The sequence below is a fragment of the Dipodomys merriami genome, unplaced genomic scaffold, assembly GCF_024711535.1.
Source record: "Dipodomys merriami isolate MVZ:Mamm:240054 unplaced genomic scaffold, mDipMer1.0.p SCAF_13, whole genome shotgun sequence".
Classification (NCBI taxonomy): Eukaryota; Metazoa; Chordata; class Mammalia; order Rodentia; family Heteromyidae; genus Dipodomys; species Dipodomys merriami.
Genome location: NW_027202604.1, coordinates 6,347,661 through 6,375,186, shown reverse-complemented (window position 1 = coordinate 6,375,186; position 27,526 = coordinate 6,347,661). Strand labels below are relative to the sequence as shown.

The window sequence follows — 27,526 nt, the reverse complement described above, 5'->3', positions numbered from 1 at the left end:
TAAGCATATTGCTGACCTTCATTTTTATTTAAATATATATAGTGATCTTTTAGGAGAAACAATAACAAAAACAATACAGAGAAATATTTTACATAAATGTAAACATGCGTATCTACTTCATAATTAGGAAAAATGAACTTTTAGGCACAAGATTTCTTTGAAAATTGTTAAAGAATAAGACAATGAACCTAAGACAAATATGAGGAACAAAAACACATTTCAGGGTTGGAGGCATGGCTCAGATGGTAGAGCACCAGCCAATGAGTGAAAGCATCAGATACCAACTTCGAGTCCTGGTCTTGGACAAAAAAATAAAAATAAAAAACACAAAACAACAACACAAAAACATCTTTCACAGACATCAATTGGCCTTATCTTTCAATCTACTGGTTAAGGCCTGAGTTTCAGAAATCCATTCGCCAAATGAAGATATCCAGTTGGCTGTACCTAATATATGCCCACAAGACAGACAAATATTTCTTTCAAAAAAGTATAATAAATACGTCATTCTCTCTCACACCCACTACTGAATCAGCCTCTCAAATAAGGAAGTAAAGACTTCTAGAATTTTCAAGTTTTCCTACTGCTAAAGCACAAAACACAGACACACACACGATTCTGCTATAGAAATGAGTAGCATTATTATAAATGGCTAGTTTGTGTTAGATGTCCCCAAATCATTCAGGTTTGAAATAAGGTTTGCCATGGCTTCTCAGACACTTCAGCTTGATGTTCCCTACTTGCCTAATGGCCCATGGAACAGCAGAATTCATCAAACAAAGGAAAGGCAATGGATGATTCCATTAGGGACTTCAGCAAGGGTATTTCTAGCTATGGATACCTGGGATATTCTATGTCTATCCTCTGTACTTCACTGCCTCCTCCTCAACAGGCTACAATGGATGTCTAGTTCAGTGCTGACAGTGCTTTCTTTTAAGGACCCCATTTCAACAGAGCCAAGCAAGAGAAGGGTCAGTTTAGACACATAGGGCCCTGCACAAGGGTTGAAACAAACAGGAGAGTCCATGAAGATAGAGCTTATAGAACCTCAGAAGCAAGGCTGGAAGTGCTGGGAACAGAGCAAGGAGAAATCTGTGAGGCCACATTCTGAGTTTCCAAGTTGAAGATTTCTTACTCTGGTGGAATGGGGGTAGAACCACCAAAATCTTTTAGCAAAGAACAAAAACCAGAGCCATGCTAGACAATAACACCATGCATGCAGGGTTAGGTCAGATGACAAGGAAGAGGGCTGATGCTCAGAGAGCTTGCTCAGTGCCACATCTAAGTATTTCCTACAGAAATAAGCATCTCACCCAACATGCCAAAATCCACAGTTCTGTCTACACAATTAAAAGGCTCTGGAGAAGAAAAGGGTAAAAGAAGGGGCTGGGGCTTAAGCAGACATTTTTAGTTCAAGTTCCTGGACCCTGCCCCAGTGAGCAAGTTAAAAACAAAATAATTCTCACATCCAATAGCAATTCAAGTCTCCAATCCTGACTTTCACCTTCCCTGAGCTGTCACTAGCAAGGATTCTATAGCAATTTTATCAGTTCACTATAAATAAGTTTCTACTTGTCTGCTCATGGACAATGGGCTGGGACCTCAATCACAAGGTTTTGGCACACATCTATCACCTGCACTGGAGCAGAATAACTGGAGCATGCTGTTGGGCAAATGGTTCCTTGCCAGACCTCCAGCTCACTGCAGTTACAATGAGGACAACATGTGGACCAAAAGGACAACTCTAAGGAAATCCCCCATCATGGACCATCCATTTTCTTTCTAGGTCCAGACCACTTTCTTCCATTAGTTCAGGAGGGAGCAGCCACATGAATGGAGGAAGACAATTCATTGTCTTGATGCTCACTAAAGCAGACAGATCTCCTTGGACATGTTCATTCACACAGAGAAAATGGGCTGCTGCACACAGATCACAGGATGACGTAACATATTCGCACAATACAGAACATTTACTAGTGACAAGTTTCCAGCAATGACAGGTTCAGCTGGAAACTGCACCATAGAAGGCAATCTTGTGACATTCTTCTAGTTTTACATAAAAAAATACAGACCAGTCTGAGAGTCAGGCACAGACAGGGGTACAAGAGCATAAACATAAAGACCTTATCAAAGAATGTATTCAATTCATATTGCCGAGCTCCTATCTAGATTTCCATTATGGAAAGCTTGCTGCTGGTTCATCTGTTCAGAAAGGTTTTTTTTTTAACCTTCTTGCTTCCACTCCTGCCCCTCAACTCCACCAGAATGCAGCAAACAGGGCAGATCCACGTGGAGCTAGCTGTAAGCCTCCACTGCATCCTGGGCATCAGCTGCGGTAATCTGCTCAGCAGCGTCAGTATGTAGGGATAATCTGGCTGAATCTAACACTTTTGTTTTAGAATCTAATCTAAGTGCCAATGTACAACTACAAGTTCCAGGTATAAGAATTTTATTAAGTGAAATTCAAAGGAGGAAGCAGTGAAAACACCCTGGACTGGGGGCAGGAGAGTGGCATGAACCAGCCGTGGGCTTCCCTTTCCTAGTTTTTCAATGAGGGATGGAGTATGCATAGCTCCAGAGTCCCACCCGGTTGACCCAAGGATTCGAATGAAGTCCATGGCAACATGGGCTTGTCGTTCTGGGTCAGACACAACTTCCTTATCACTTGTGCCACCAACTTCAAGTGGCTTAGCAACTTCTATGTGTCTGAGGTTCCCTCGCCAAAGACTTCCATTTCACAGGTGCAGATCACTTGGCCAAACTGATGGCTGGTGAAGACATGGCATCCTGGTGACCCACACCAGGGTACAGTTGTCTTTTTTTCCACTAGCAATGTTAACCCAATAGAAACAGAATTCTGTTAGTTCTTCTATAGATCTACTTAAACTTTGAAAAGAGATTGTTCAAAAATTACATGAGAAAATCACCCATCACCAGCAAGTTAAAACTTGAATGTCTGAGAGGCCCAGGGCCTCCAACTCCTCCTATAGGCACTGATCCACCGAATTCTCCTTGTGGCAATGGACTCCATGCGAAAGTAGCCCGGTCTTGCAACACGTTAATGCACCAGAGAGAAGATTTCGAAAGATCCAGAGCTAGTCATCACTGTCACTGCCAGACTCGCTTAACTGCAAGTCATTTCCTACAAACAGAAAACAGAATGAAGCCAAAAGTAGAGGAACTACAGAAGACTTCCTTGGTGACTCTGCTATGGAGTAGTAGCCTGCTGTGTACTGACTTCTTTGCTTCTAGCTGCTTTGGCCATGGAGCCCACTAGATGGCTTTTCTGTAACAACTGTTCATTTGAAAAAGACTTTCTCATAATTCCTTGGCTTGACTGCTCAGCTATCACATTATATTAAGACCTTGCTAATTTAATTAAGGATGAAAATCAATTCAGCTCACTGGAAAAACTGGTACAGTCAACATTTTTAAAGAAATGCTATTTTTGGCATCTGCAAAGCACAGCAATAATAGTACTTATTAGGATACACTAAGGGAAGAGTAGGCTGGACAACTTTTAAATGTGTTAAGAGCAAGAAAATAATTATAAAGAACTGAAACACCATTTAGTATAGTTACACATACTGAGTTAAGAAAACATCATCTGCCACGTTGGAAACTGAGTATATTATGCTGATCCAACATCTCCTCTGAAACACCTCTATCCAGGACACTCATATTCTCTTAAACCTCAAATCCAAACTATTGATCTTTACCAAGCTCATTTTATAGAATTTAGAATTTAGTAGTGAGTCAACATTTCAGGTAAATATAACAGAAATCCAATTGATACCATTTAGATTTAAAAACAAAAGTGAGTTGGGCACTCGTGGCTCACGCCTGTAATTTTAGCTACTTAGAAGGTTGAGATCTGAGGATCAAAGTTCAAAGCCAGATCAGGCAGGATATATCCATGAGATTCTTATCTTCAATTAACCACATGTGTGCATGTACACACACACACACACACACTCACACACACACACACACACACACGATGCTCTTGCACACCCACAGTACAGAAGGTGGTTCCTTAGCAAGGACTAACTTGGTGCAGTGTCACAGAGCTGAGGTCAAAATGACCACAGTTCAGTGTTAACCAGGCTGGCTATAGCACCTCTACTGCTAGACCTCTAAGTTCTTTTCCATAGAAGGTACACTGGGGGAGAACATTCACCAAGGTTCCAGAGAAAGAAGAGCATAACCAATATTGTCTCCTTTTGTGTCTCTAAAAGTCATTTTTGTTCTCTTTTCTGCTGTTTTACTCAATTATTAGCTGTATTAAAGCACCCAAACATTACAAGTTCCCTTCTTTCTCTCTTGCCTAAAGCTAGTCAGTGTCCAAACACAGGCAGTGGATTCTTTTTTTTGCAGAAGACCTGGAGGCAGTATGGTGACAGGTAGCTCCTTTTTTTTTTTTTTTTTTTGGGTCCGGTCGTGGGGCCTGAACTCTGGGCCTGGGCACTGTCCCTCCGCTCTTCAGCTCAAGGCTAGTGCTCTACCACCTGAGCCACAGCGCCACTTCCGGCTTTTTTGTTTTTGCTTATGTGGTGCTGAGGAATCGAACCCAGGGCCTCAGGCATGCAAGGCAAGCGCTCTACCACTGAGCCACCTTCCTAGCCCCCAGGTAGCTCCTTTTAAGCCTGGTACATATAAAAAAATAAGCTATTGAGCACTAGTAGTACACACCTGTAATCCTAGCTACTCAGGAGGCTGAGATCTCAGGACTGAGGTTCGAAGCCAGCCCAGAAAGGCAAATCTATGAGATGCTTATCACCAATTAACCAGCAATTAGCTAACACTAGAGGTGTAGCTCAAGTGGTAAAGTACTAACTATGAATAAAAAAAGTGGAACAAGAGAAGCACTGAGTTCAAGCCCCAGGATCAGTGCGTGCTCATGCGCCGCGCACACGTGCGCATGCACGCGCACACACACACACACACTCATGCGCCACACACACACACTCATGCGCCCCCCCCACACACACACACCCTCAAAAATAAACATCATCCCCTCACATGTTCATGCTTCACCACTTCCCAGAAATCACAAAACCCATTTTGTCCTGGCTAGAAATGGAAAAGAGAACAGACTTTTAGTTGTGTGCCTCCCTTTCTGATTGCTTGGTAACCTCTTTTCTCCAAACTATCCTTGCTAAGATCCTTTCTTCTGTCCTTTAATGTCTTCCTTCAGGTTTACAAGCTGCATCACAGCCTGCACCAGCCACTTACTGAGCGTGTTCATGAGTTGCGTGCTTCCCTGGGGCCGGCTAGTCCCATTGGCGATGGCGGGCCTGCTGTTGTAGGGCTGCTGGTGTGAAGGCTGTGGAGAGGCTGGGCCATTGTCCTCACCGCCGCTGCTGGAGCTGTCGTCGTCACTTCCAGAGGAGCTCTCAGAGTCCGATGAGCTGCTCCCACTGCTGCTGCTCATCTGCTCAATGATGTCCACTTCGGCCCTCAGCTCTAAAAAAAAGGAAGTCACGTCACAATCAGCAACGCTTTCAAGGCAGAGCACTGAGTGGCTGTTAAGTGATAGAATAATACGCCTCTTCTTAACCTTTTTTTTTTTTTTTGGGGGGGGGGGGGTCCTGGGGCTTAAACTCTGGGCCTGGGTGCTGTCCCTGAGCTTCTTTTGCTCAAGGGAAGTGCTTGACCACTTAAGCCACAGCGCAGCTTTTTTGAGTAGTTTATTGGAGGTAAGAGTCTCATGGACTTTCCTGCCCAAGTTAGCTCCAAACCAGGATCCTTGATCTCAGCCTCCTGAGTAGCGAGAATTAACAGGCAACAGCCACTAGTGCCTGGCTTCCTGACTTTTATATACTGACTGATGGCCACGTCTGCCAGCATCTCTACTTCACTGATGAAAAGCAAGGAAGAAAGTGCAAGAATGACCACACATTTTTTCCTTCCCAAATATCCCATGTGGTTCCTTTAGGCATGACTAGCAAGAAGTAACCACTTCTGATCTAACCCCTACTAAGCTCCAGTGGGGACTTCCACAAGAACATTCTAGAACCCTCTAGAGGAAAAAAAAAATCAAGCAGTGTAGTCACAATGCATGGAATGCAGTGACCTTATTTGTCAGAAGAGAGCATTTCTACAGGAAAGAAAAGCAGGCTTCCCAAGAATAATTATTTATCTTTCCTTTCCTTTTTCTACTATAGGTTTCATAAAACTTATAAATATGGATAGGGCACTTAGCCTCATAACTTCTAAGAATCTGGAAGACCAAAATCATCCATTATGTAAGGAGAAAGCCAAGGTAAATATGTCTTGAGTTTGCAGTGAAGAGAAGTCTTCTAGGCCTGAATCCATATCCATAGCCTCTTTCATATTTATACACTTGGTGTCAAAGCACTTTGAAAATTTATTCAATTTTAGATCTATTTTTCAGATAGAGTCTCATGTTTTCACCTGAGCTAGTGTGAATCACAGTCTCTTATTTATGCTTCCTGTATAGCTGGGATGACAGGCAGGTGCTGCTGTGCCCAGATAATGGTTGTGATAATTTCATGAGCTTTTTCCCCCAGGCTGGTCTCAAACTATGATCTTTCTGCTCTCAACTTTCCAAGTAGCTGAGATATCAGCAGTGGGCCACCATGCCCAGATATTTGGGATCTCACTATTATATAGCCCAAGCTGACCTCAAACTCATTACCGCCTACATCTGCCTCCTAAGTGCTGGGATGACAGGCATGCCGGATCCACTTTTCCCAGCTTGGTTAGGATAGTTTTAGTGCCACTCTAATTGTATCAGCAGAAAACTCAGAAACACCACAACATGTGTTTTTCTTAGACTTTTTTTTTTCAGTCAGACTTACAGGCATGTCCTATGGCACTTCAGCTGGCAGTCCTGCTTATTCAAGCCCAAGCTTCTAAGAATGTTGCCAAGGCAGTCACAAAGCAAGTCACAATTCCTGAACCCACTCTTGTCATATGAGACAGGTGGGGAGGCGCCTGCCCTCCTCAGCTCTGGAACAGCGCAAGCCAATGCAGTCATGTCCATAGGACACCCTACTGCCCGCTAATTACATGGCTCTACCTCTTTTGATGTCATCCAGCTGAGGTTCAGGTGAAGGGTTATCCTTTACGGGAGAAGTTTTGGGTCCAACTGGAGGCTTTGTTGGAGCTCTGAATGGCATGGGTGGTGGAGGTGGTGGTGGCTGAGGGGGGCGAGTGGGCTGCTGTTCCATTCGGGCTTGAATTTTACTGCTGCCCTCCGCTCTGAAATGAAACAGTCATTAGGTCAGACAGGTTAAAACAGTGGTTTTGTTAGGTAACTGTGCCCCTAGAAGTCTTGGCAAACTCCAGGCTCTTTCCAGAAACTGCAAAACACTGATATCTATAATTTTAATATGAGAATCCACTTAATGACTGCATGTTGACAGCATCCCAGTACTGTACTACGCATCCTGGATATAGAGATGAAAATACAATAGACTCACTGGCCCTCAAGGAGCTCACACTTTCTGCTCCTGATAGTCTCTATGTACTCCAGGTTGGCCTTGAACTCAAGATCTTCCTCCCTCAGCCTCTGTACTGCTGAGATTAGAGGTGCACTACCACATCTAGCAGTAATTCGTACTTTACAGCAAAGAGATAAAATAGATAAGGTATAGTACAGTTATAAGAACCTATTACTAGAAAATAAGATTTGATTTATATGCAATATAAAGTTACATTAATGAATGCATAAATTCTGAAACAAATTAGCCCTTGTAAATTACTGTTTAGTTTGTTTTGTTTTGTTTTGTTTGTCGGTCTGTGGGGCTTGAACTCTGGGCCTGGGCACTGTCCCTCAGCTCTTCAGCTCAAGGCAAGCGTTCTACCACTTGAGCTACAGTGCCACTTCCAGTTTTCTGGTGGTTTATTGGAGATAGGAGTCTCATGGTCTTTCCTGCCCAGGCTGGCTTTGAACCGCAATCCTCAGATCTCAGCCTACTGAGTAGCTAGGATTATAGGCGTGAGCCACCAGTGCCCGGCTACTGTTTAGTTTTATATTATCTATTTGCTGCTCGTTTGCTATGTTAGAGTTCTTTTCCAAACTGATAAAACTATTCATTAATGATTTTTACAAATGGACAAGTCCAGTGATTCCTAAACTTTAATACATGAACAAGCACCTGGAGCTCTCTTGTAGCTTCTGACCTGGTAGGTCCTGAGATTCTGCATCCCAGTGCATGGGGATGTGCTGACAGTCCCCAGGCCATACTCAGTAGACAGGGAGCAGATCATTTTATCAGGTACTGGGGACTGAACTCAGGGCCTTGCGCTTACTTGCTCAGCTGGCCTTCTACCACCTGAGCCATGCGTCCATACCTACTTTTATTGGGTATTTTGGAGATGGAGTTTCATAGTCTTTTCTGCCTGGGCTGGCCTTGAAATACAATCCTCCAAATCTCATTCTCCTTAACAGCATGGATTACAGGTGTGAGCCAGTAAAGCTCAACTATAAATATAAAGCTTAATCCTTACAGAGCATTTCAGAAACAATAATGGGATTAATAAAAATTAGCTTAATCCCAGACTAGTATATCCAGCAAAGCTAGCATTCACATTTGATGGAGAAACTAAAATTTTTAATAGTAAAGAAAAACTAAATGAATTCATAAGCAATAAACCAGCAGTACAAAGAATCTTAAAAGAGGATTACAATCTGAAGAAAACAATCAAGAATAGGGATCCTTACCAGATATATATATCACTAGGAGACCAACTTAGTAAACACAGGAGGAAAAGAAAGAAGAAAAACTTAGGAAAGTAGGAAAATGACAGAAAACACAATGCACCTCTCTATAATAACCATAAATACTAATGGCTCAATTCACCAATCAAAAGAAAAAGAACTGCAGATTGGATCAGAAAACAAGATCCATCAACTTGTTGTCTTTAAGAGACCCATCTCACAGCTAAAGACAAAAACTCTGAATGAAAGGATGGAGGAAGATCTACCATGCAGATGCTCCCAGCAAAAAGGAAGGATATGCCACCTGATAGCTAATAAACTTAACATTAAAATTATTACAAAATGACAAAGAAGGTCACTACATATTAATACAGGGAACAATCCAAGAAGAGGATATCACCATTGTCAATGTATATCCTCCAAACATCAGTGCACCAAAATATGTTAAGCAAATACTCTCAGACTTACAGAAAAAGATAGATATAAATACAATAATTCTAGGAGACTTTAATACTCTACTCTCACCAAAGGACAAGTCTACCAACCAGAGAATTGGAAAAGACGTCTCCAAATTAAGTGATACCATATCTTCAACGGACTTAACTGACATATACCGAGTTTTCCACACTCTTTTCAGCAGCCCATGGGACATTCTCCAAAATAGGTCATATCTTAGTTCATACAAGGAATTTAAGCAAATACAAGAGGATCAACATAATCCCCTGTATTTAATCTGACCATAGTGGAATCAAGTTCGTTCTCAATGACAAAGCATATAGTAGAAATTACTCAAACACACGGAAATTAAACAGCATACTTCTGAGCAAGATCTGGATCACAGAATAAATTAAAGAAGAGCTTAGAAAGTTCCTACAATTCAATGAAAATGAATATACATCACAAAGAAAGCTATGGGATATGGCAAAAGCAGTCCTGAGGGGCAAATCTATTGCTCTCAGTGCACATACCAAGAAAACAGAGATAGACCAAGTAAATAATCTTATGATATAACTAAAACTGCTAGAGAAACAAGAAAAAGATGAACCTAAAGTTACTAGATGTAGTGAGATAACCAAAATAAGAGCTGAAATGATCGAGATAGAGACTAAGAAAACCATAAATAAAATTAATAAAACAAAAAGCTGGCTTTTTTGAAAAAAAAATCAATAAAATTGACAAAACTCTGGCAAGACTAACTAAAAAAAGAAGAGAGTAGACCCAAATCACTAAGATCAGGGATGCCATGGGAAAAATTACAACTAATACCCAAGATATGCAAACAATTATAAAAAACTATTTCCAGACTCTAATCTCACTTTGGAAAAACCTAGCAGAAATGGATGAATTTCTACAGAAATACAAACTGCCCAAACTGAACCAAGAAGAAATAAGTCAATTAAATAAGCCAATAACTTATAATGAGATAGAGGAAGCAATCAGAAGTCTTCCAAGGAAAAGCCCAGGACCGGATGAATTCTCTATGGAATTCTGTAAGACTTTTAAAGAGGAACTAATACCCATATTCCTCAAGCTCTTCTGAGAGGGAGCAATCCCAAATTCATTCTATGAAGCCAATATCACATTCATCCCCACACCAGGCAAAGACCCAACAGAAAAAGAGAACTACAGATCAATCTCTTTGATGAACACAGATGCAAAGCTCCTCAATAAAATCTTAGCCAACAGAATCCAGAAACACATTACGAACAAGTAGGCTTCACCCCAGAGATGCAGGGATGATTTAGCATATGTAAATCAATAAATGTAATCCCTCACATCAAGAGATCCAAGGTCAAGAACCACATGATTATCTCCATTGACATGGAAAAGGCTTTTGATAAAATACAAAATTCATTCCTGTTAAAAGCTCTGGAGAAAATAGGAATAGAAGGAACATTCCTTAAAGCAATAAAAGCCTTATATGATAGACCAATAGCCAATATTATATTACCAGGGCAAAACTACAACCAATTCCCCTAAAAACAGGAACAAGGCAAGGATGCCCACTCTCGCCACTCCTCTTCAATATAGTTCTGGAATCCTTAGCCAGAGCAATAAGGTAAGAAAAAGACACTAAAGGGATCCACATAGGGGAGGAAGAAGTTAAACTCGCTTTTTGCAGATGACATGATTTTATATCGTAATGATCCCAAAAGCTCCACCCCCAAACTCTTAGAGTTTATAAACTACTTCGGCAAAGTAGCAGGATACAAAATTAACCCAAAAAATCAGTCACCAGCAATATAGCAGCAGAAAGGGAAATCAAGGAAATAACCCCATTCACAATAATCTCAAAAAAATTTAAAATATCTAGGAATTAACCTTACCAAAGATGTAAAGGATCTACTTTTAAAAAAGAAATCATACAGGGGCTGAGAAGGTGGCTCAGTGGTAGAGCGCTTGCCTTGCATGCCTGAGGCCCTGGGTTCGATTCCTCAGCACCACATAAGCAAAAAGAAAAAAGCCGGAAGTGGCGCTGTGGCTCAAGTGGTAGAGTGCTAGCCTTGAGCTGAAGAGCTGAGGGACAGCGCCCAGGCCCAGAGTTCAGGCCCCACGACCGGACCCAAAAAAAAAAAAAAAAAAAAAAAAAAAAAAAAGAAATCATACAGGACACCAGAAAATGGAAAGGCCTTCCATGTTCTTGGATAGGCAGAATTAATATAGTGAAAATGGCCATACTGCCATACATTGATATATCAATGGCCATACATTGATATATAAATTCAATGCAATTCTCATTGAAATCCCAATGATGTACTTTACTGAACTAGAAAAAAAAGTTAAAAAATTCATATGGAACAACAAAAGACCCAGAACAGCTAAAGCAATTCTAGACAAAAGAAAATGCAGGAGGGATCATGATACCATATTTCAAGCTCTACTATAGAGCCATAATAACAAAGACACCTTAGTATTGGCACAAAAAGAGACCCAAAGACCAATGAAACAGATTAGAAGACCCAGAAATGAAACCACACTTACAGTCAGTTGATATTTGACAAAGGAGCCAAAGACATACAGTGGAAATACAGCCTCTTCTACTGGTGCTGGGAAAACTGGGCAGCCACATGCAGAAAAGTAAAAGCTGACCCAGCCTGTCACCATGCACTAACATCAACTCAAAATGGATTAAAGACTTTAACATCAAACCTGAATCTCTGAAACTACTGCAGGACAGAGTAAGAGAGACACTTGAACTTATAGGCACAGGCAGGAACTTCCTGAACAGAGTCCCAGGGTCACAACAAATTGGAGAAAGACTCAATAAATAGGACCACCTTAAAATAAAAAGGTTTAAAATAAAATAGTTTCTGCACAGCTAAAGAAATAGCAACAAAACTAGAAAGACAGCCAACTAATTGGGAAAAAATATTTATCAGCAATATATCAGACAAGGGCCTAATACCTTTTATATAGGGAACTCAAAGAAACTAACCCCTCCCAAATCTAACAAACCAATCATTAAATGGGCAAGGGAGCTAAAGAGAGACTTCTTAGAAGAAGAGATAAAAATAGCAAAGAAACACATGAGAAAATGTTCATCATCCCTGGCTGTAAAGGAAATGTAAATAAAAACAACTCTGAAGATACCACCTTACCCCAGTCAGAATGGCCCACATCCTAAATTCAGCCAATGACAATTGCTGGAGGGGATGCGGATAAAGAGGAACCCTAGTGCATTGCTGGTGGGAATGTACACTAATACAACTACTTTGGAAAGCAGTCTGGAGGTACCTCAGAAAGCTAAATATAGACCTCCCCTATGACCCAGCCATACCACTCCTAGGCATCTACCCCGAGCAATAGGAACCAGGATACAAGGACACATGCACCTCCATGTTCATTGAAGCACTGTTCACAATAGCAAAGATATGGAAACAACCCAGATGCCCCACTACAGATGAGTGGATCCAAAAATTGTGGTATCCATATACAATGGAATATTATGCAGCCATTAGGAAGGAAAACATAATGGCATTTTCAGGGAAATGGAAGGAACTAGAGCAAATCATTTTGAGCGAGGTAAGCCAAGAGCAAAGAGATAAAAACGGCACATGATCTCCCTGATATGTGGATGCTAAAGCCAAAATGTAAGGAGATATGACAAAGTAAATGGGACTCAAGAAACAAAGGACTTCTACTCTCTTTGTCATATCATTGCTAAATGACTCCATGTTCTTGACCACATATATGATATATATATGCGCACATCTGAGGGAGGCTAGGAGGAGGATACAGAATCAGAGGGAAACAGGAAAACATAGAACAGAAGGGTCCATCAGCTGCACTGGACATTGAGGAAAATCAAGTAAGCAACTCAAAGGTAGCAATGGGAGGGAGAGAATGAAAGGGAAAAAGGGAACAGCTTACACTAAGCAAAAGGCAAGAAATGTAAATTATCACCTGAAGAAATAGTTGTATTGTCAAAGCTCATAGAATTCACAAACTTTATAGACCATGATAATGACAATTTGCCTTGTGAAGGTTAAAATGTGTTTGTGACTTTAACTAAGTATCACTATTCTACAATACTGTGAAATATTTAAAATTTATGTAATCACCTAATCTCAATAAAAAATTATTTTAAAAAATTAGCTCAATTGGGGCTGGGAAGGTGGCTCAGTGGTAGAGCACTTGCCTTGCATGCCTGAGGCTCTGGGTTCGATTCCTCAGCACCACATAAGCAAAAAGAAAAAAGCCGGAAGTGGCGCTGTGGCTCAAGTGGTAGAGCGCTAGCCTTGAGCTGAAGAGCTGAGGGACAGCACCCAGGCCCAGAGTTCAGACCCCACAACCGGACCCAAAAAAAAAAAAAAAAATTAGCTCAATTATAAAGTACCTGCTTTCCCCCAATGGCTTCCATGTTTTACAAGGCAACGGCCTTATTTCTTTTCTTGAATTTGAAGGGAAGACACTTTTTACTGATTTGTTTAGAAGACACAGATGTTAGGAATGGCAATCAAAACCCAGAAACAAAGGAAAATAGAAAGTGTTTTTAGTGTGTTTTTTGGTCTCCAAAAGCCTCACACACTATAGCATAGAGTAGGAAAAAACAGCAATACCTCTGAACAAATGACTCATATACCCTGAGAAATATGCACACATAGTCTGAAGGGCAACACTTGTCCTAGGAGAGACATTTGATAAAATGACTCTTGATCACAGACATACTTACAAATGAAAGATGCCTTTTGGAAGGAACATCTGGTTAAACCCATCCTTTAACTATAAAAGGATGTTCAAAGAGATCACATGATAACCAGACGTGGTATATCTGGGCCCAAATGATAATGTCAAGCAACAGCAAAAATGACTAAGCACACCAGATACTCGGAACAAAGGAAAACACTCATCTGAAGGAGCACTGCACAGAACATCTGCTTTTCCACCATAAAAACCTGTGTTGCCGGGTGCCAGTGGCTCAAGCCTGTAATCATAGCTACTCAGGAGACAGATCCGAGTATCATGGTTTGAAGCCAGCCCAGATAGGAAAGCCCATGAGACTTTTATCTCCAAACACACACCAAAAAGGAAGTGGCACTGAGGCTCAAGTAGCAGAGCATTAGCCTTCAGCACCAAAGCTCAGGGACAGTGCCAGGCCCTGAGTGCAAGCCCCAGGATGGTATAAAAAAAAAAAAACCTATGGTAGCAAACCAGTTCAGTTTGTCTCCTTCAGGATACTTACATTTACCTATTAGACAAAGCATGCTTTGCTTTCTGCTTGCTTGCTCAAGCTCAAACTTGTGTAAACCTTGAGTGCAAAGTCCGAAACTTTAACAGAAGCTCCTCAGACCCTTACCAGTGACAGGGGACAGAGGAGTTAACATTGCTGGATACCACACTATGAGCAAGCAGACATTCATTTCCTTATAAAACTAGAAAAGACAAGGTTTAATTATTGTTTTAATAACATCTTCAATTAATTGAAGCAATTCAGTTTCAAAAACTCGAAGTTACATCAGTCACAAAAACCAGGGAATATTCAGAAACAATGAAAGAATGATCAGGAGTATTGCATTTTTAAATTTGTTCTTAACAGTCATGGCTTTATTCAAAACACAGTTGCACCAAAGTATTCAAAATTTTAAGGAGAGATAATTTTTTATACATACTACCATACAAAGAGAATTAAAACAGGACCCAAATTTTTTTTTTTTTTGTCAGTCGTGGGGCTTGAATTCTGGGCCTGAGCGATGTCCCTCAGCTCTTCAGCTCAAAGCGAGCGCTCTACCACTTGAGCTACAGCGCCACTTCCAGGACCCAAAATTTCTATGAAACATAAACCCACCCTTACTTATTTGTATGAAAATACCACCCATAGAGCTAAGGAAATCTTAAAAGTTATCTGGAGGCTCTAAGTGTAGTCTTCAAACCAAAGAACTCTTCTTTTGATTGCACAATATGATTAATAAGAAAGTTAATATACAGATTTCACTTTATAATAAGCATTTTATAATTGGCAGAGTGAGCAATTTCTAGGAACACAGGCATTTCAACTGATAAAATTAGGAGGAAAAAATGTTCATCTTTTGGAGATTTCAATCTCTCCCACCAAATTTATCTCGTGTTTTATTTCAATCAGTTGTGCAGCCTTTTTAGTTTTTCACGAACTTCATAATCCTTGTTTTAGAACACTAAATTACGTATCTTACATTGAAAAAGGGAGTGACAGCAATACTACACTCAGTGATTTTTGTCTAAGAGAGAAGCAGAACATCAAATAATTTCCTCATACTTTTTTTTTTTTAATTTACAAATGGGCTGGGAAGGTGGCTCAGTGGTAGAGCACTTGTCTTGCATGCCTGAGACCCTGGGTTCGATTCCTCAGCGCCACATAAGCAAAAAGAAAAAAGCCGGAAGTGGCGCTGTGGCTCAAGTGGTAGAGCACTAGCCTTGAGCTGAAGAGCTGAGAGACAGTGCCCAGGCCCAGAGTTCAGGCCCCACAACTGGACCCAAAAAAAAAAAAAATTTACAAACATGACAAACAAAGAGAAATAATTTTAAATTGTCAAGGCTGTCTTGAACATTGAGCCTCCATGACAAAAGGGAGATGTCTACAAAAGGGACTTGTCTACTCTCAAGTTTTAGTTAGTAGCCACATAAGGAAGGAAACACAACAATCACAAATATTTTTCTATTTTTAATGGGCAAAAAAATTGAAAATAAATCTCAATCTTCATACCAATTTAGTTTAGAATATTCTTCCAACTGCCTACTATACTCCAAGTAAATGGTGTACCTGATTATGCTTTAAAACTATAGATAGAAAATGAAAGGTTCTGCTCAGAAATGTTGTAAATACTTTACATGGTCAGTTTCCAAATCATTTGGAAAACCAATTTAAAAACCTGTCTCATCAACAGGCAATCACTCTGAGTTTTGAGAATGCTAATGGTATTTCCTAAAGCCTCCTCTACTTTTCTCTCTTTGTCTTGATACAGTATTACATGTTATCAACTAAGAAAGATTTAACAGTAAGCTGAGTTTGTTGCATAAAACTGTTATTCATAATACTGTATCTCAGAAAACACTCTAATTCTTCCACTTTGTTTAAAACCCAGACAAGTCTGAAAAAGTAGTTGAGTTTCTTTTTGGATAGGAGAGGGACTGAAGCTAGAAGGGAAGCTGATCATAAAGAAATGAGAGGCAAATGCATTTCTAGAATAAAACCACCACTGGCATGTCAAGATCTACAGCCTGAAAAATAGGCTCACATCCTTGTCTCTGGACTTAGCATAATCAATTTTTCTTTCCAAAACAAAATCTTCTCATTTGTCATAAAACTCACGGACTATGTTACTGAACAGAACGTCCTCCAAATCCATGAATTTACTTTGACTGCTAAATGGACCTTTGTTATCCTGATTCTACTTTCCAATTTATTCAAGTGACAAGATGGCCCCCAAATACTTATAGCCAGAAAAAAATAAAATAAAAATCATTGCCTTTAAACTAAAAATCTGAATCACCTCTAAAATAATAAACTTTGTCAATGAAGAGGCTTTTTTCATTTCATATTAGAGCTGACCATATTTCAGTTACTTTTAAGTAACTTTAAAACCTTACAAATGAAATGCACCAAACTATACTTGTATAAAATTGATCATGTTTTAATTATGGGCTAAAAACATCTAAGTAAGACTAAATTAGAAAAACTAAGATTCCAAATACGTTGCTAGAGAATTTCACAATGGAGGATGAGGGAATTAGTGAAAAATTTTCTCTACATACAACATGATCATTAGCAAACTAGTGAATCTTAATTGGAATGATAAGGCAAAAATAGTAAAACCACACTTCTCCTATAAGGAGTTATAGATTATCTTCTGGTAGGGAGAGCTATCATACATGAAAAGTAAAGAGGATGTGATCACTCTGTTCCACACCTAGAGGAGAAAATCAAATTTTAGAACAATCTAGTCATCTTCTTCTTTTTCTTCTCCATCATCCTTGGCATCTCGTTTTCTCTTCTCTCCATGAAGGCCTTCTTCCCATCATCTTTATCCTGAATTTCTTCTTTCATTAAGTATGAAAGGTCCACTTCCTCTTTTCCCTCTCCCAATTCTGAATCTACTTCATCTTCTTCTTCCTCCTCATATCCTTCAAGTAGACCAGTTTCATCTTCATCCTCATCACCTTCTTTTCCTGAGTCTGGTGCTTCATTAGCCTCCTGATCAAATCCATCTAAGTATGTGATTTGCTGCAGCATCTCAAAAATACTTTCTCTGTAATCTTCCAGGTTTGTGGTCTCACATTAAACAAGTCAAGACTTTTCAAATTTTTAAGATTTTGCAGAACTTCCACGGCACTGAGATCTTTGATTTTGTTTCCACTCAGACTGAAGTAGGTAAGGTTTGGACATTTCTCTGCCTGAACTTCTAAACTTCCAGAAATTATAGTTACCAAGTTCCAACTTTCTAAGTTTATTCAAGCTGGGGAGCCATGCCAACAAACTTAATTTCACATTAGTCATACTCAGAAACTCTAGTTTTAAGTATCATTCAGGCCTTCAATTTCCACACTGACACACAGGCAATTATCAAGGACTAACTCTGTTACCTCCTCCAGGGCTCTGTTCCTTAACTCCAGGCTAATCTTCCTTTTCATCTCCATGTCCTCCTGCTCTTCTGTTACTATTCTTTTCCTTTCTCCCTTTCCCACTACAATCCTAATTTTTTTTTTATTGTGAAAATACTGTACAGAGGGGTTACAATTACATGGGCAAGATAGTGAGTACATTTCTTATCAAGCATTGTAGCCTCCTCCTTTGTTTCCCCTTCCCATCCCTTCCCAGTCTCCCCCCACCCCACCCCCATACAGTCCTAATTTTTTTAAAAAAAGATTTGGAAATGAATGAAAAGCAGATATAAACGCCCACAACCACCAAATAGATGTAGAGGAGAAAGAACAGCAAATGGGAGTCCAAGGAGTTAGGAGTCTTAACGTGACTCCCACTTCCTTGTCCACGCATGCATGCATGCATGCATGTACACATGCACACCCACAGTTCCTTCAATGGCTTCAATGGCTGCTTGGAGACTGAGCCTCCATGACCACAACAAGGTTTAGAAATAACATACGAGGAAGAAAAAAAAGATAACATATTAGTGGCTGGGGATGTAGCTCAGTGGTAGAGTACTTGCCTAGCACACAAAATACCCTCTGTTCGAGTTTGACCACAAATGAGAGGAAAGAAAGGTCATATAAATCCAAATCATACCTTGTTTTCTTCACCTGAATGCTGCTACTGAGTTTTTCCAGCACATATTCACCAGTGTCATGATTAATAATAAGCACACAGTCTTTCTGGTAAGGCCGTTTGTTCCCCTTGAATACAGTCATTGGCGGTGTAGAACCCTGTTGCCACAAAATACAAGATTATCTAACTAAACCAGTTATAAACACCAAAATGTATACATGACCCTACTTCATCAAATCTTTCATCAGAGTTACTCAAGAACAGAAAGAAAGCTGGGTGCCAATGGCTCACACCTGTAATCCTACTCAGGAAGCTGAGTTCTGAGGATCACCATTCAAAGCCAGCCCAGGCAGGAAAAGTCGGTGAGACTTATCTTCAATCAACCACCAGAAAACCGGAAGTGGCGCTGTGGCTCATGTGGCACAGTGCCCACCTTGAGCTGAAGAGCTGAGGGGCAGCACCCAGGCCCAGAGTTTAAGCCCCACGACAAAAAAAAAAAAAAAAGTAGAAAGAACTGATTTCTATTTTAACTCCTTCTGGTTGCCCAGACAAAATACTACAGCAAGAACCTTTGTAAATATGCAACTGGTTCTAGGTAAACAAGAAATGTATAATGAGGGACCAGGCACAATAGTTCACAACTATAATCCCAGCAGTTGGGAAGTGGAAATCAGGAGAACTGAGTTTCAAAGACCAGACTAGGCAAAAAATTCATGAGATCTTTATCTCAACAATTAAGCTGGTCTGATGGTGCAACAATTAAGCTGGTCTGATGGTGCACTCGTAAGCGCAGCTACACAGGAGGTATGGGTAGGAGAATCACAGTCTGAGTCCAGAAAAGGAAGAAAACTATGATATCCTATCAAAAAATAAAGCAAAAAGAGATGGGGATGTGGATCAAGTAGTAGAATGTAGTAGAGTTCAAACTCTACTACTTCCAAAGAGGGGGAAAAGTGGGAGGGAAGGAAGGAAAGAAAAAAAAAAAAGTACAAAAAAATTTAAAATTATACATGTTTAGAAACATGGGGAAATACTACAGCAAACATCAACAGAGTATCCTCCAAGGGCATGTCACTAGCCTGATTTGCTCAGAGCAAATATAATCTGCTCCCACTGTGCTCAGACCACAGAATAATATCTTTCAGTCAACCATCTGGGCTCTGTGGGCTCCTCAGGAGAAGGTTCTCTAAGATCCTCAAGTTCTTTCCTGCCTTAGGGCTTTAACAAGACTCCAGCCTGCTATATCTGTACCCTACTTCTCAAATTGTCAACCTTCAGCTAAGCTCAAAGGTTACTGAAGGAGGCCTTCCCTGATTTTCTAGAATAACTGACATATTTCCTTATATTTATTCAAGCTTGTTACTTATGTGATATGTGCAATAAAGACAAGAAATAAGCTTTATTCAGGGTTGTATTAGTGCTTACTAACAAATCCAATACACAGTATTTAACAAATACAGGATTTAATGTCTTGCTTAGAATCAAAATCAGCTTAGCTCTTTGACTCTGTCTTTATATTTCTACTGTAGTAGAAATGTAGAGTGTGAAGGCCCTTAGGGACCATTACCTAACACTTTCATTTTTACATTTGGGAAAACAGGTCCAAAGGGAGATGATGTAACCTGCCACAGACAACAAGTAATGAAACAGCAGTTTGAATGGACAAATAAGTCATCTTTCTTCAACCTGGAAGTTTTCAGGTCTCTCCAGAGACTTTGTTGTATCACCAGATACCAACAACTTACTATGTTCCAGGAAAGAGGTGAGAGATGTACTGATTTGGTTCACTAAGAGCATTCTGTGAGTTCCTTTGGGCTTTGTGATCAGAGTGCTATCCGAGACAGAATTTTATAGAAGTCCTTCCTACAAAGAGTTCAATGACACTTGTAACTGAATTTTTTATTCCTGAATTACCAAACCAGAGTTCCTGCCTGGGTCTAGTAGCACACACTTAACTCTTCACTGATATGCTCAAAAGCTGTTATGACTACACAGCAGCAGGGCAGCTGGCACCTTTCCTTTTGGACTTGGGAAAAGAGTTATGCATGTCTAACAGAGGACCTGAGTGTTCAGGCAGAATCTTGCTGACTCTACAGCACACAGTGGGGAAAGGGAGCTTGGGGAAGATGACAATCACTTCAAATCAGATGTTGGAATAACAAAAATTTCACACTACTCCATCCTTCAAAATTCCTTTTCTACTTGTGTTAGCACTCAAGTAATCTAAAAATTTCTAAAGAGTAGAAAATACAATTTACAATAACAATACAATGATTCACTGTGATCTGACATTAAAACCAGTAACAATGAAATAAACTTACAGGGATATGTGGCAGGGTGATTGTGACTTCATCTCCTTTGCCAACCTGAAGCTCTCCTTCACAAGAAGTGTCTATAGATGCTGGCTTAAAATCATCTAAAGGAAAAGAAAGAGTATTTCTCATCACCAGGTGAATTAGATTAAGGACTTCCTGGACATTTTCTCTCAGGAATTGAAGTTCTATCACAAAAAAATGATGCAGCATTCTTAATTATCATGGCAAATTTGACATGTGCAAAAACAGAGAATGAGCTCAAGAACTTTAGTCTAACTTTAATAATTGACAAATAAGGAACACTTCCACATACTTTTCCTTCAACCCTCTCTAGACTATTTTGATGGAAATTCTCCTTTCTCCCAATGGACACTTGGAAAGTAATACCCCATCATCCACAATAAAATGTTTATCAGAGTTGTAAGGATAAGAGCAATAAAACATATGAAGAAGATTCTTGACTGTAAAAGCTTGCATGAAATATGACAGACACAGCATCCTAGATGTTTTTATTTTGCACATAAGAGGAAATTGCTGCACTCAAGTTCCATAGCTATGGAGGAAAAAAAAAAACTTCTGAAGACATACTCACTTTTTATATTAAGATACACTCGTCTCAAACTGCAGGCCACCTGCACATGTGAACTGAACTCTCACTTAAATTCCCCACTGCCAAGCTGGGCGCTGGTGGCTCAAGCCTGTAATCCTAGCTACTACTCAGGAGGATCAAGATTCAAAGCCAGCCAAGGCAGAAAAGTCCCCGGGGAGACTCTTATCTCCAATTAATCATGCAAAAACAGAAGAGGAACTGTGGCTCCAAGTGGTAGAGCATTAGCCTTGAGCAAAAGAGTTCAGGGATAGGGGGAGTTCAAGCCCCACAAGCAATAAACAAAATTACCCACTGCTCTTATCATAAGCTAAGGAAATGACTGAGCAACCATCTCTCATATTCCCAATGTGTTCTCTTTGAAAAAGCTGGATCTGCTGTCAGCAAGAAGCAGTTATGGTCTGCCAGGTGACCACACAAAGATGAAACTTCATTATCTTACACACCCTCTTCCTAAGTGTTGAGTCACATCTATTTGCCTCTCTGACAAAAACAAGTATTAACACCACAGGAAACCAGAAGCTTGTGAATCATAGAGGGATGCTCAGTCAGCCAAAATACCCAGGACAAAGTGGCAGTGCCTCTCTCCAGAGAGTCTATAATCATGTGGAAAAGGACCCAGCATAATGACCATTTTCCAACATTACTTATGTCTGCTCTCTCCTGTTTCCAAACATAGATGAAGCTTTAACCTACGCCAGGCTCAAAGACTCTCATTCTTCATCCACAAGGGACTTGGCCTAGAATCAGGGTGCTATAGGTGACCTAACATCAGTGTCAAATGAGACAAGGGAGGAGAGGAGTGATGGATCGCAGAAAAGATGTGGGGGGTCCTTATTCGAGAGGCAAAGTAGTGTCAGGATGGAAGAATCAAGGCCGCAGGGATCAGAAAACGGAGGAAAGAAAGGAATGGAATCGGAGGTGTATAAGGCTCAGATCACACGAAGGGTGTTAGAAATGGAGCGCTCTGAGGGGATAGCTAGACAGCGGGGGAGCTGGGTAGGAATGCGACTGGGAAGAAAGATCTGGAGCTCAAAAGGAGGGCAGTGTGTCTGGATGACTGGGAGCAGGGCATGGCACACGGAAAGGAGCAATGTTAGGTAAAAAGAATCGCTGGGAAGGACCGACGATTGCTTGGGGAGCCGACTGGAAAAACAAGATCAGATCCGAGTCTCTGAGAATCCAGAGTGACAGAAGGAACTGACGTCGGCAGGGGGCTCCCGGGCCTCGGGAGGGCGGAGGGAAACGGGGGGGGGGGGCACGCCGAGGGGGGCCCGACTCACAGCGGATGGTGTGGAAGGAGGCGCGCGGCCGCTTCTCGAAGCTCTCCCCGAGCCGCAGGCAGTGTTCCTCGCGGTCCAGCAGCGGGTTCGCCGTCCCGTTCATGGCCCCGCACCAGCCCCGCGCCCGCACCGCCGCTCTCCGGGCGCCGCCGCCGCCGCAGCCCGAGCTCCCGGCGCCCGCGGCGGGAAGGACGGAGCTGCCGGGACCCCGTTCCGGAGCACGCGGACAACTCAGCCCGCGCCCACCCGGGTCCGGACACAAGTCTTCTCCGCGTCCGGGCGGGGGAATACTTCGAGGAAGCAAGGCCACCGTACTTCCGGCGCAGGGGAGGGACTTCCGGGTTCTCAGCGGAAGCGGCAGGGGCGGCGCCATGGCAAGGGAAATCCGCCCCGAGAGTTCGCGAGGCAGATGATTGCGGGCTCGGGTGGTCTTCACCTCAAGTGCTACCACCGAGTCCCGAGCTAGGCTGAGGGTAAGTGCGCCCTCCCTACGTCGCAGGCTAACCCGGGAGCCGATGTTGGCGAGGCCCGGGCGTGCTGGCGGCCTGGACTGACGCGTCCCCGGCGTCGCGCGGCAGACCCTGCGGATCTGGCGTGGCTTTCCCTCGCGAGTCCTGAGGAAAAAGGACCCTGGGGGACCCAAGCCACAGGTCACCGGGTCACTTCCCCTTCTGACTCGGTGATGGCGCTGCGAGTGCCTGGGTCCTCGGATGGTGACGCTTCCCTCGGGTCCGAGCGACAGCCTTTGAGTGCGATTAGAAACTCGGGCGGCTCGGTGTAGCTCCGTCTCGGCGGGAGGTGACTACGGAACTCCAAGCCCAAAGCCAGATCCCGCTTCTCTCACTCTGTCCCGCAGCTGCCCGAGTTTACCCTGTTCACGGATACCGACACTGAAGGTTTTTCTTCCCAAGGTTTTTCAGCAAATTCATGGAGAGTATACTTTTCTGTAAACCTAACCGATTTCTTGCAAGAGTTGACTCCTTCTTGGTTCGGTGACTGAGGCATTTCTGACAACGGGTAGGGACAACATCTTGGTCTTTGTGACCTCTCCTAGAGAGCTGGGGTTTTGTGTAAAGTCATCTGCTAAATGTTTGGTGATTTGAATCCAGTGTCTCCAAGAAACCTCTAACCCAACGTCTTGAACTGTTTTACAACCATAAATACCAATGTTCTAAAAAACTGTTCTAAAACTACTAACCAGAGTTTCCTATTTTCTGTGAAGGACCCTGTGCTGTTGAGACCTGAAAAAAGCACATCAGAGCCCAGTGCCTCAGATCTAAGGATCACAGTTTGAAGCCAGCCCAGGCAAGAAAATCCACGATACTCATCTCCAATTAACAGCAAAGAGCCAAAAGTGGAGGTGTGGCTAGAGTTAAGTGAGTGCATAAGGCCCTGAGTTCAACCCCCAGCACCATCAAGAGAAAAAAAAAAACCACACACACATTGGAGAAAAGTCTGTGTCTGCAGCATCAGCATGGATTCCCCAAATTATTCTCAGATGGAGGATTTGTAGCAGTGGTAGGTGTATATTACCTTCAGCTAGTGAAATGGCTTCTGTGCAGAAGAAAAAACTGCAAACAAGGATCCTCAGCTTTGAAGAAGAGGAGAAATTGAAAAGAGACCAAGTTCTGGTATCTGATTTTAAACAGAAAAAACTGGAAAAAGAAGCTCAGAAGAACTGGGACCTTTTTTACAAAAGAAATAGTACCAATTTTTTCAAAGATAGACACTGGACTACCAGAGAGTTTGAGGAGCTAAGATCATGTAGGGAGGTGAGCTAGTATTTCTCCTTATTCTGAACTGTTTTAGAAGGTGATGAGGGCTACTTTATTGCTTTCCTAGAGGAAATATGAAGTAGAAAGAATTTATAAATATATAGGTAAGAGAAGTAGTTTTCTATTTAAACCTAATCTGAAAGTTGCAAACATGAAATACTCAAACTGAGTTAATGTTAGTGACAAACTGAAAACAATAGTACTAGTTAATGAAGTATTTACCGTGCTGTTTTATTTTGTTTTGTTTTAATGGTGCTGGGTTTGAACTAAGGGCACTCTCCCAGCCCGTCTTTACTATAGTTATTTTAAGAATAAAGTCTTGTGTTTTTGCCCAAGGTAGTCTCCAATTTGAATCCTCCTGCCTGTGTATGTCAGGCACATTCTTGACTGCAGGCACATGCCAACATGCCCCCCTTTTTAGCTGAGATTGGGTCTCATTAACTTTTTGCTCCAATTGGCCTCAAATTACTGTCCCCTGGCCTCCTTCCAGAGTAGCTAGTGTTACAAGCATGAGCTGTTGAGCCCCACCATAGCCCTCTTACAAGGGCCATGTTCTCCCACACTGATATTTGCAAGTAAAACTGAGTCACACCGATGTTTAAGGACAGAATAGAGGGACAGAGAGGAGTTGGGATTTGAGTACAGGAAATTATTCCCCAGTCTGTTCCATTAGTTCAGGCTAGTACATTCAAGGTTTTTAATTTTTTTTTTTTTTTTTTTGCCACATCAAACTGTCCAAGGTTGGATGAGGATGAGGTACCAGGGTTAGTTTTTGATGAATAGTTCTCTTTATTGTTTGCTCCATAAAGGTCATACTGTCTTCTACATTCTGGACTTTGTCGTTCATTTCTTCATTAGGCAAATTAGATATACTGTGACTTATGACTTCTCTTTCCCCAGTATGAAGGTCAGAAATTGACTATACTTGAAGCTGGTTGTGGTGTTGGAAACTGTTTGTACCCACTTTTAGAAGAAGACTTAAATATCTTTGCCTATGCCTGTGATTTCTCTCCAAGAGCAGTTGAATATGTTAAGGTTGGTGTGCCACACATTCTGCTATGTTTCTATTTTCTTAGATCTGTTTGACCTGTTTGCCTAATTGCAGTCCTCTCCCTGGAGCTATGATCACTGTGCATGTAGTTTTCCTTTTATAGGCATATTCAGTGTGTATAGAAACAGCTTGATCAGAACACATAACATGCCTAACACCTTCTTTATAGTCTTTTTTTTCTTTGTTAAACTATTTTAAAGTAAGTTACAAACACCAAGATTCCTAGTATGTCTTTTTTTTACACAATGACAGCTCAAAACAATAAATGTAATCCTCTAATATCATTCCAGATTCATATTTCCCCAGATAGTTCTCCCCCATAATTTTGTAGCTACTTTCAATCCAGTCAAGGATTATTTAACACTATTAAGTCATTTAAATCTAGTGATCTTCAAATACTCTTGCCCAGCCCCTTACCTTTTTCCCACTGAGGTTGATGTTTTGTAGAGATCAAGTCAATATACTGTCATAGGTCCTACATTCCAAATTGCCTAATATGTCTCTCTAGTCCCTGCACTGCCTATAAATTAAAAATTAGATTTAATCAGGTAAAATGTTTTGGTAGGTGATATTGTGTCTTGAATATTATATTCTGTCAGAAGGAAACAATGTCTGGTGATCCTACTATAAGTGTTACTAGTTTTATTTACTCATTTAAGGTGGTAACTGCCTTAATTCTCCCATTCTGAAAGCATTTTACCATTGACAAAGATATGGTAGACTTTTTGGCAAGATGCCAAAGTGTCTTACCGATCAGAGTTTTAGGATTCACTAAACTTATATATATGTTAAATATATATATTAAACTTAAATATATGTGTGTATATATACACACATGTATAATTATGTAATCTCATATCTAGTATAACCTGAATTTCTTCACTCTACATTATATACAGTTAGTGCAAGTAGATTACTACATCATACTTGAGCATTCACATATAAATTTCAGTAGATAATGTCAAATTGCCTTCCAAAAAGGCCATGCCTACTTATAATTTCACCAATAGTAAAAGACACCTTTTATCTATTTCCCTCAATATTTCATACTAGCTTTTTTCTCATTTTTCCCAATTGTGGGGCACAAAATAATGTCTCCATATTCACTTTGTTTTTTCCCTATTGTCAGAGATACTGAAGACTTTGTATGTAAATAAATATTACTCCTTCCTCTGCCGTGAGTTCCTATATACTACATGTATTTATTGTCTATTTGCCAGTTACTGCTCTAAGCAGTAGGGGGTTGGGCAGTAAGCAAGAGAAAAATTGATGTGCAGCTCATATTACAGTAGATGAAAAATTGTTCATAACTCTTGCCCATTTTTCCATTTGTTGCTTCCTTATTTTTACACTATATGTAAAATTGTGTGTGTGTGTGAAGGTGAAACATTTCTTCTAGTTTATCAGCATTGTTGAATGGTGGCACTTTTCCTACAGAATTTAAATTGTGTCAAAAAAGTGTTTTTGTGCTTTAGTCAGAAACCCACATTCCACCTGCCTCACCCTCTTTGAGTACTAGATTAATCATGGAAAAAATTGGTCATTATTGCTTCAGATAATTTCTTTAGCCTTGGCTCTGATTTTTCCCTCTGGATTCCAATGACATGTGACTTCTCTCATTTGTTAGGGCTCCACACTCTTGTTTAAATAGATTCCCCCTTTTTCCTCTGTGCATAGTTGTTTGTAATTTCTATTGCCCTATCATCAAGTTCACAGATTCTTTCCTAGGCCTTGGCTTTCCTCCTGATCTACATAGCAGAAGCATTATTCATTTCCACTGCCATGTTTTTGGCTTCCTTCATTTGAATTTGAGTCTTTTTATAATTTCTATCACTAAAATTACCTACCTGATCCTACTTGTTGTCTGTGTATTCCACTAGAGCCTTTAACATTTTAATCATAGTTATTTTAAATATCCCAACTTCGCGTTCCATCATCCACACTGTATTAGTGTCTGACTCTGATGAATTCTTTCTTCAGACTGCTTTTTTTTTTCTTGCCTTTTGATGTGCCTTGTACTTTCTTGTTGAAGCTGGATAGATTATTAGGTCAGCATGTACTGAGGTAATAGGTACTTGTAATAATCTAAGCAGGAGTTGGCTTGTATTT

The 27,526-nt window shown here is 40.9% G+C and overlaps 3 protein-coding genes and 1 pseudogene across 5 annotated transcripts in view; 2 read left to right on the top strand and 2 right to left on the bottom strand.

The window, feature by feature from the left end:
* Hacl1 (2-hydroxyacyl-CoA lyase 1) overlaps positions 1-27,526 on the top strand; it is a 216,384-nt gene that overhangs the window by 149,584 nt on the left and 39,274 nt on the right. The window lies entirely within an intron of this gene.
* Positions 9-22,965, bottom strand: Eaf1 (ELL associated factor 1). Its single transcript, XM_070018641.1, has 6 exons — positions 22,592-22,965; positions 20,708-20,802; positions 18,408-18,544; positions 7,046-7,227; positions 5,236-5,466; positions 9-3,142 (listed from the first exon to the last, which is right to left on the bottom strand). The coding sequence occupies exons 1-6, from the start codon at positions 22,962-22,964 to the stop codon at positions 3,096-3,098; spliced, it is 1,065 nt and encodes a 354-aa protein (XP_069874742.1). The 5' UTR covers position 22,965; the 3' UTR covers positions 9-3,095.
* Mettl6 (methyltransferase 6, tRNA N3-cytidine) overlaps positions 6,949-27,526 on the top strand; it is a 31,776-nt gene continuing 11,198 nt past the window's right edge. Inside the window, exons 1-4 of one of the 3 annotated variants that reach the window (XM_070018639.1) lie at positions 6,949-7,075; positions 19,987-20,148; positions 23,814-24,363; positions 25,267-25,401. In XM_070018639.1, coding sequence (XP_069874740.1) covers positions 24,139-24,363; positions 25,267-25,401 — 360 coding nt within the window. In that variant the 5' untranslated portion in view covers positions 6,949-7,075; positions 19,987-20,148; positions 23,814-24,138. Of the gene's footprint in view, positions 7,076-19,986; positions 20,149-22,982; positions 23,065-23,311; positions 24,364-25,266; positions 25,402-27,526 lie in introns of those variants that run through there. The other 2 variants (XM_070018638.1, XM_070018640.1) reach the window with 2 other exon arrangements.
* Positions 17,037-17,907, bottom strand: LOC138824654 (acidic leucine-rich nuclear phosphoprotein 32 family member E pseudogene; annotated as a pseudogene).

What these genes read in the sequence shown, in the direction of transcription:
- Eaf1 (XM_070018641.1), bottom strand. Translation starts at nt 22,964, where the DNA reads ATGGCGCCGCCCCTGCCGCTTCCGCTGAGAACCCGGAAGTCCCTCCCC. An exon ending in CTCCTTCCACACCATCCGCT is followed by an intron (nt 20,803 to 22,591) that starts GTGAGTCGGGCC and finishes CTTTTCCTTTAG; the next exon opens with ATGATTTTAAGCCAGCATCT. An exon ending in ATTCAGGTGAAGAAAACAAG is followed by an intron (nt 7,228 to 18,407) that starts GTATGATTTGGA and finishes GTTTCATTTCAG; the next exon opens with AGCGGAGGGCAGCAGTAAAA.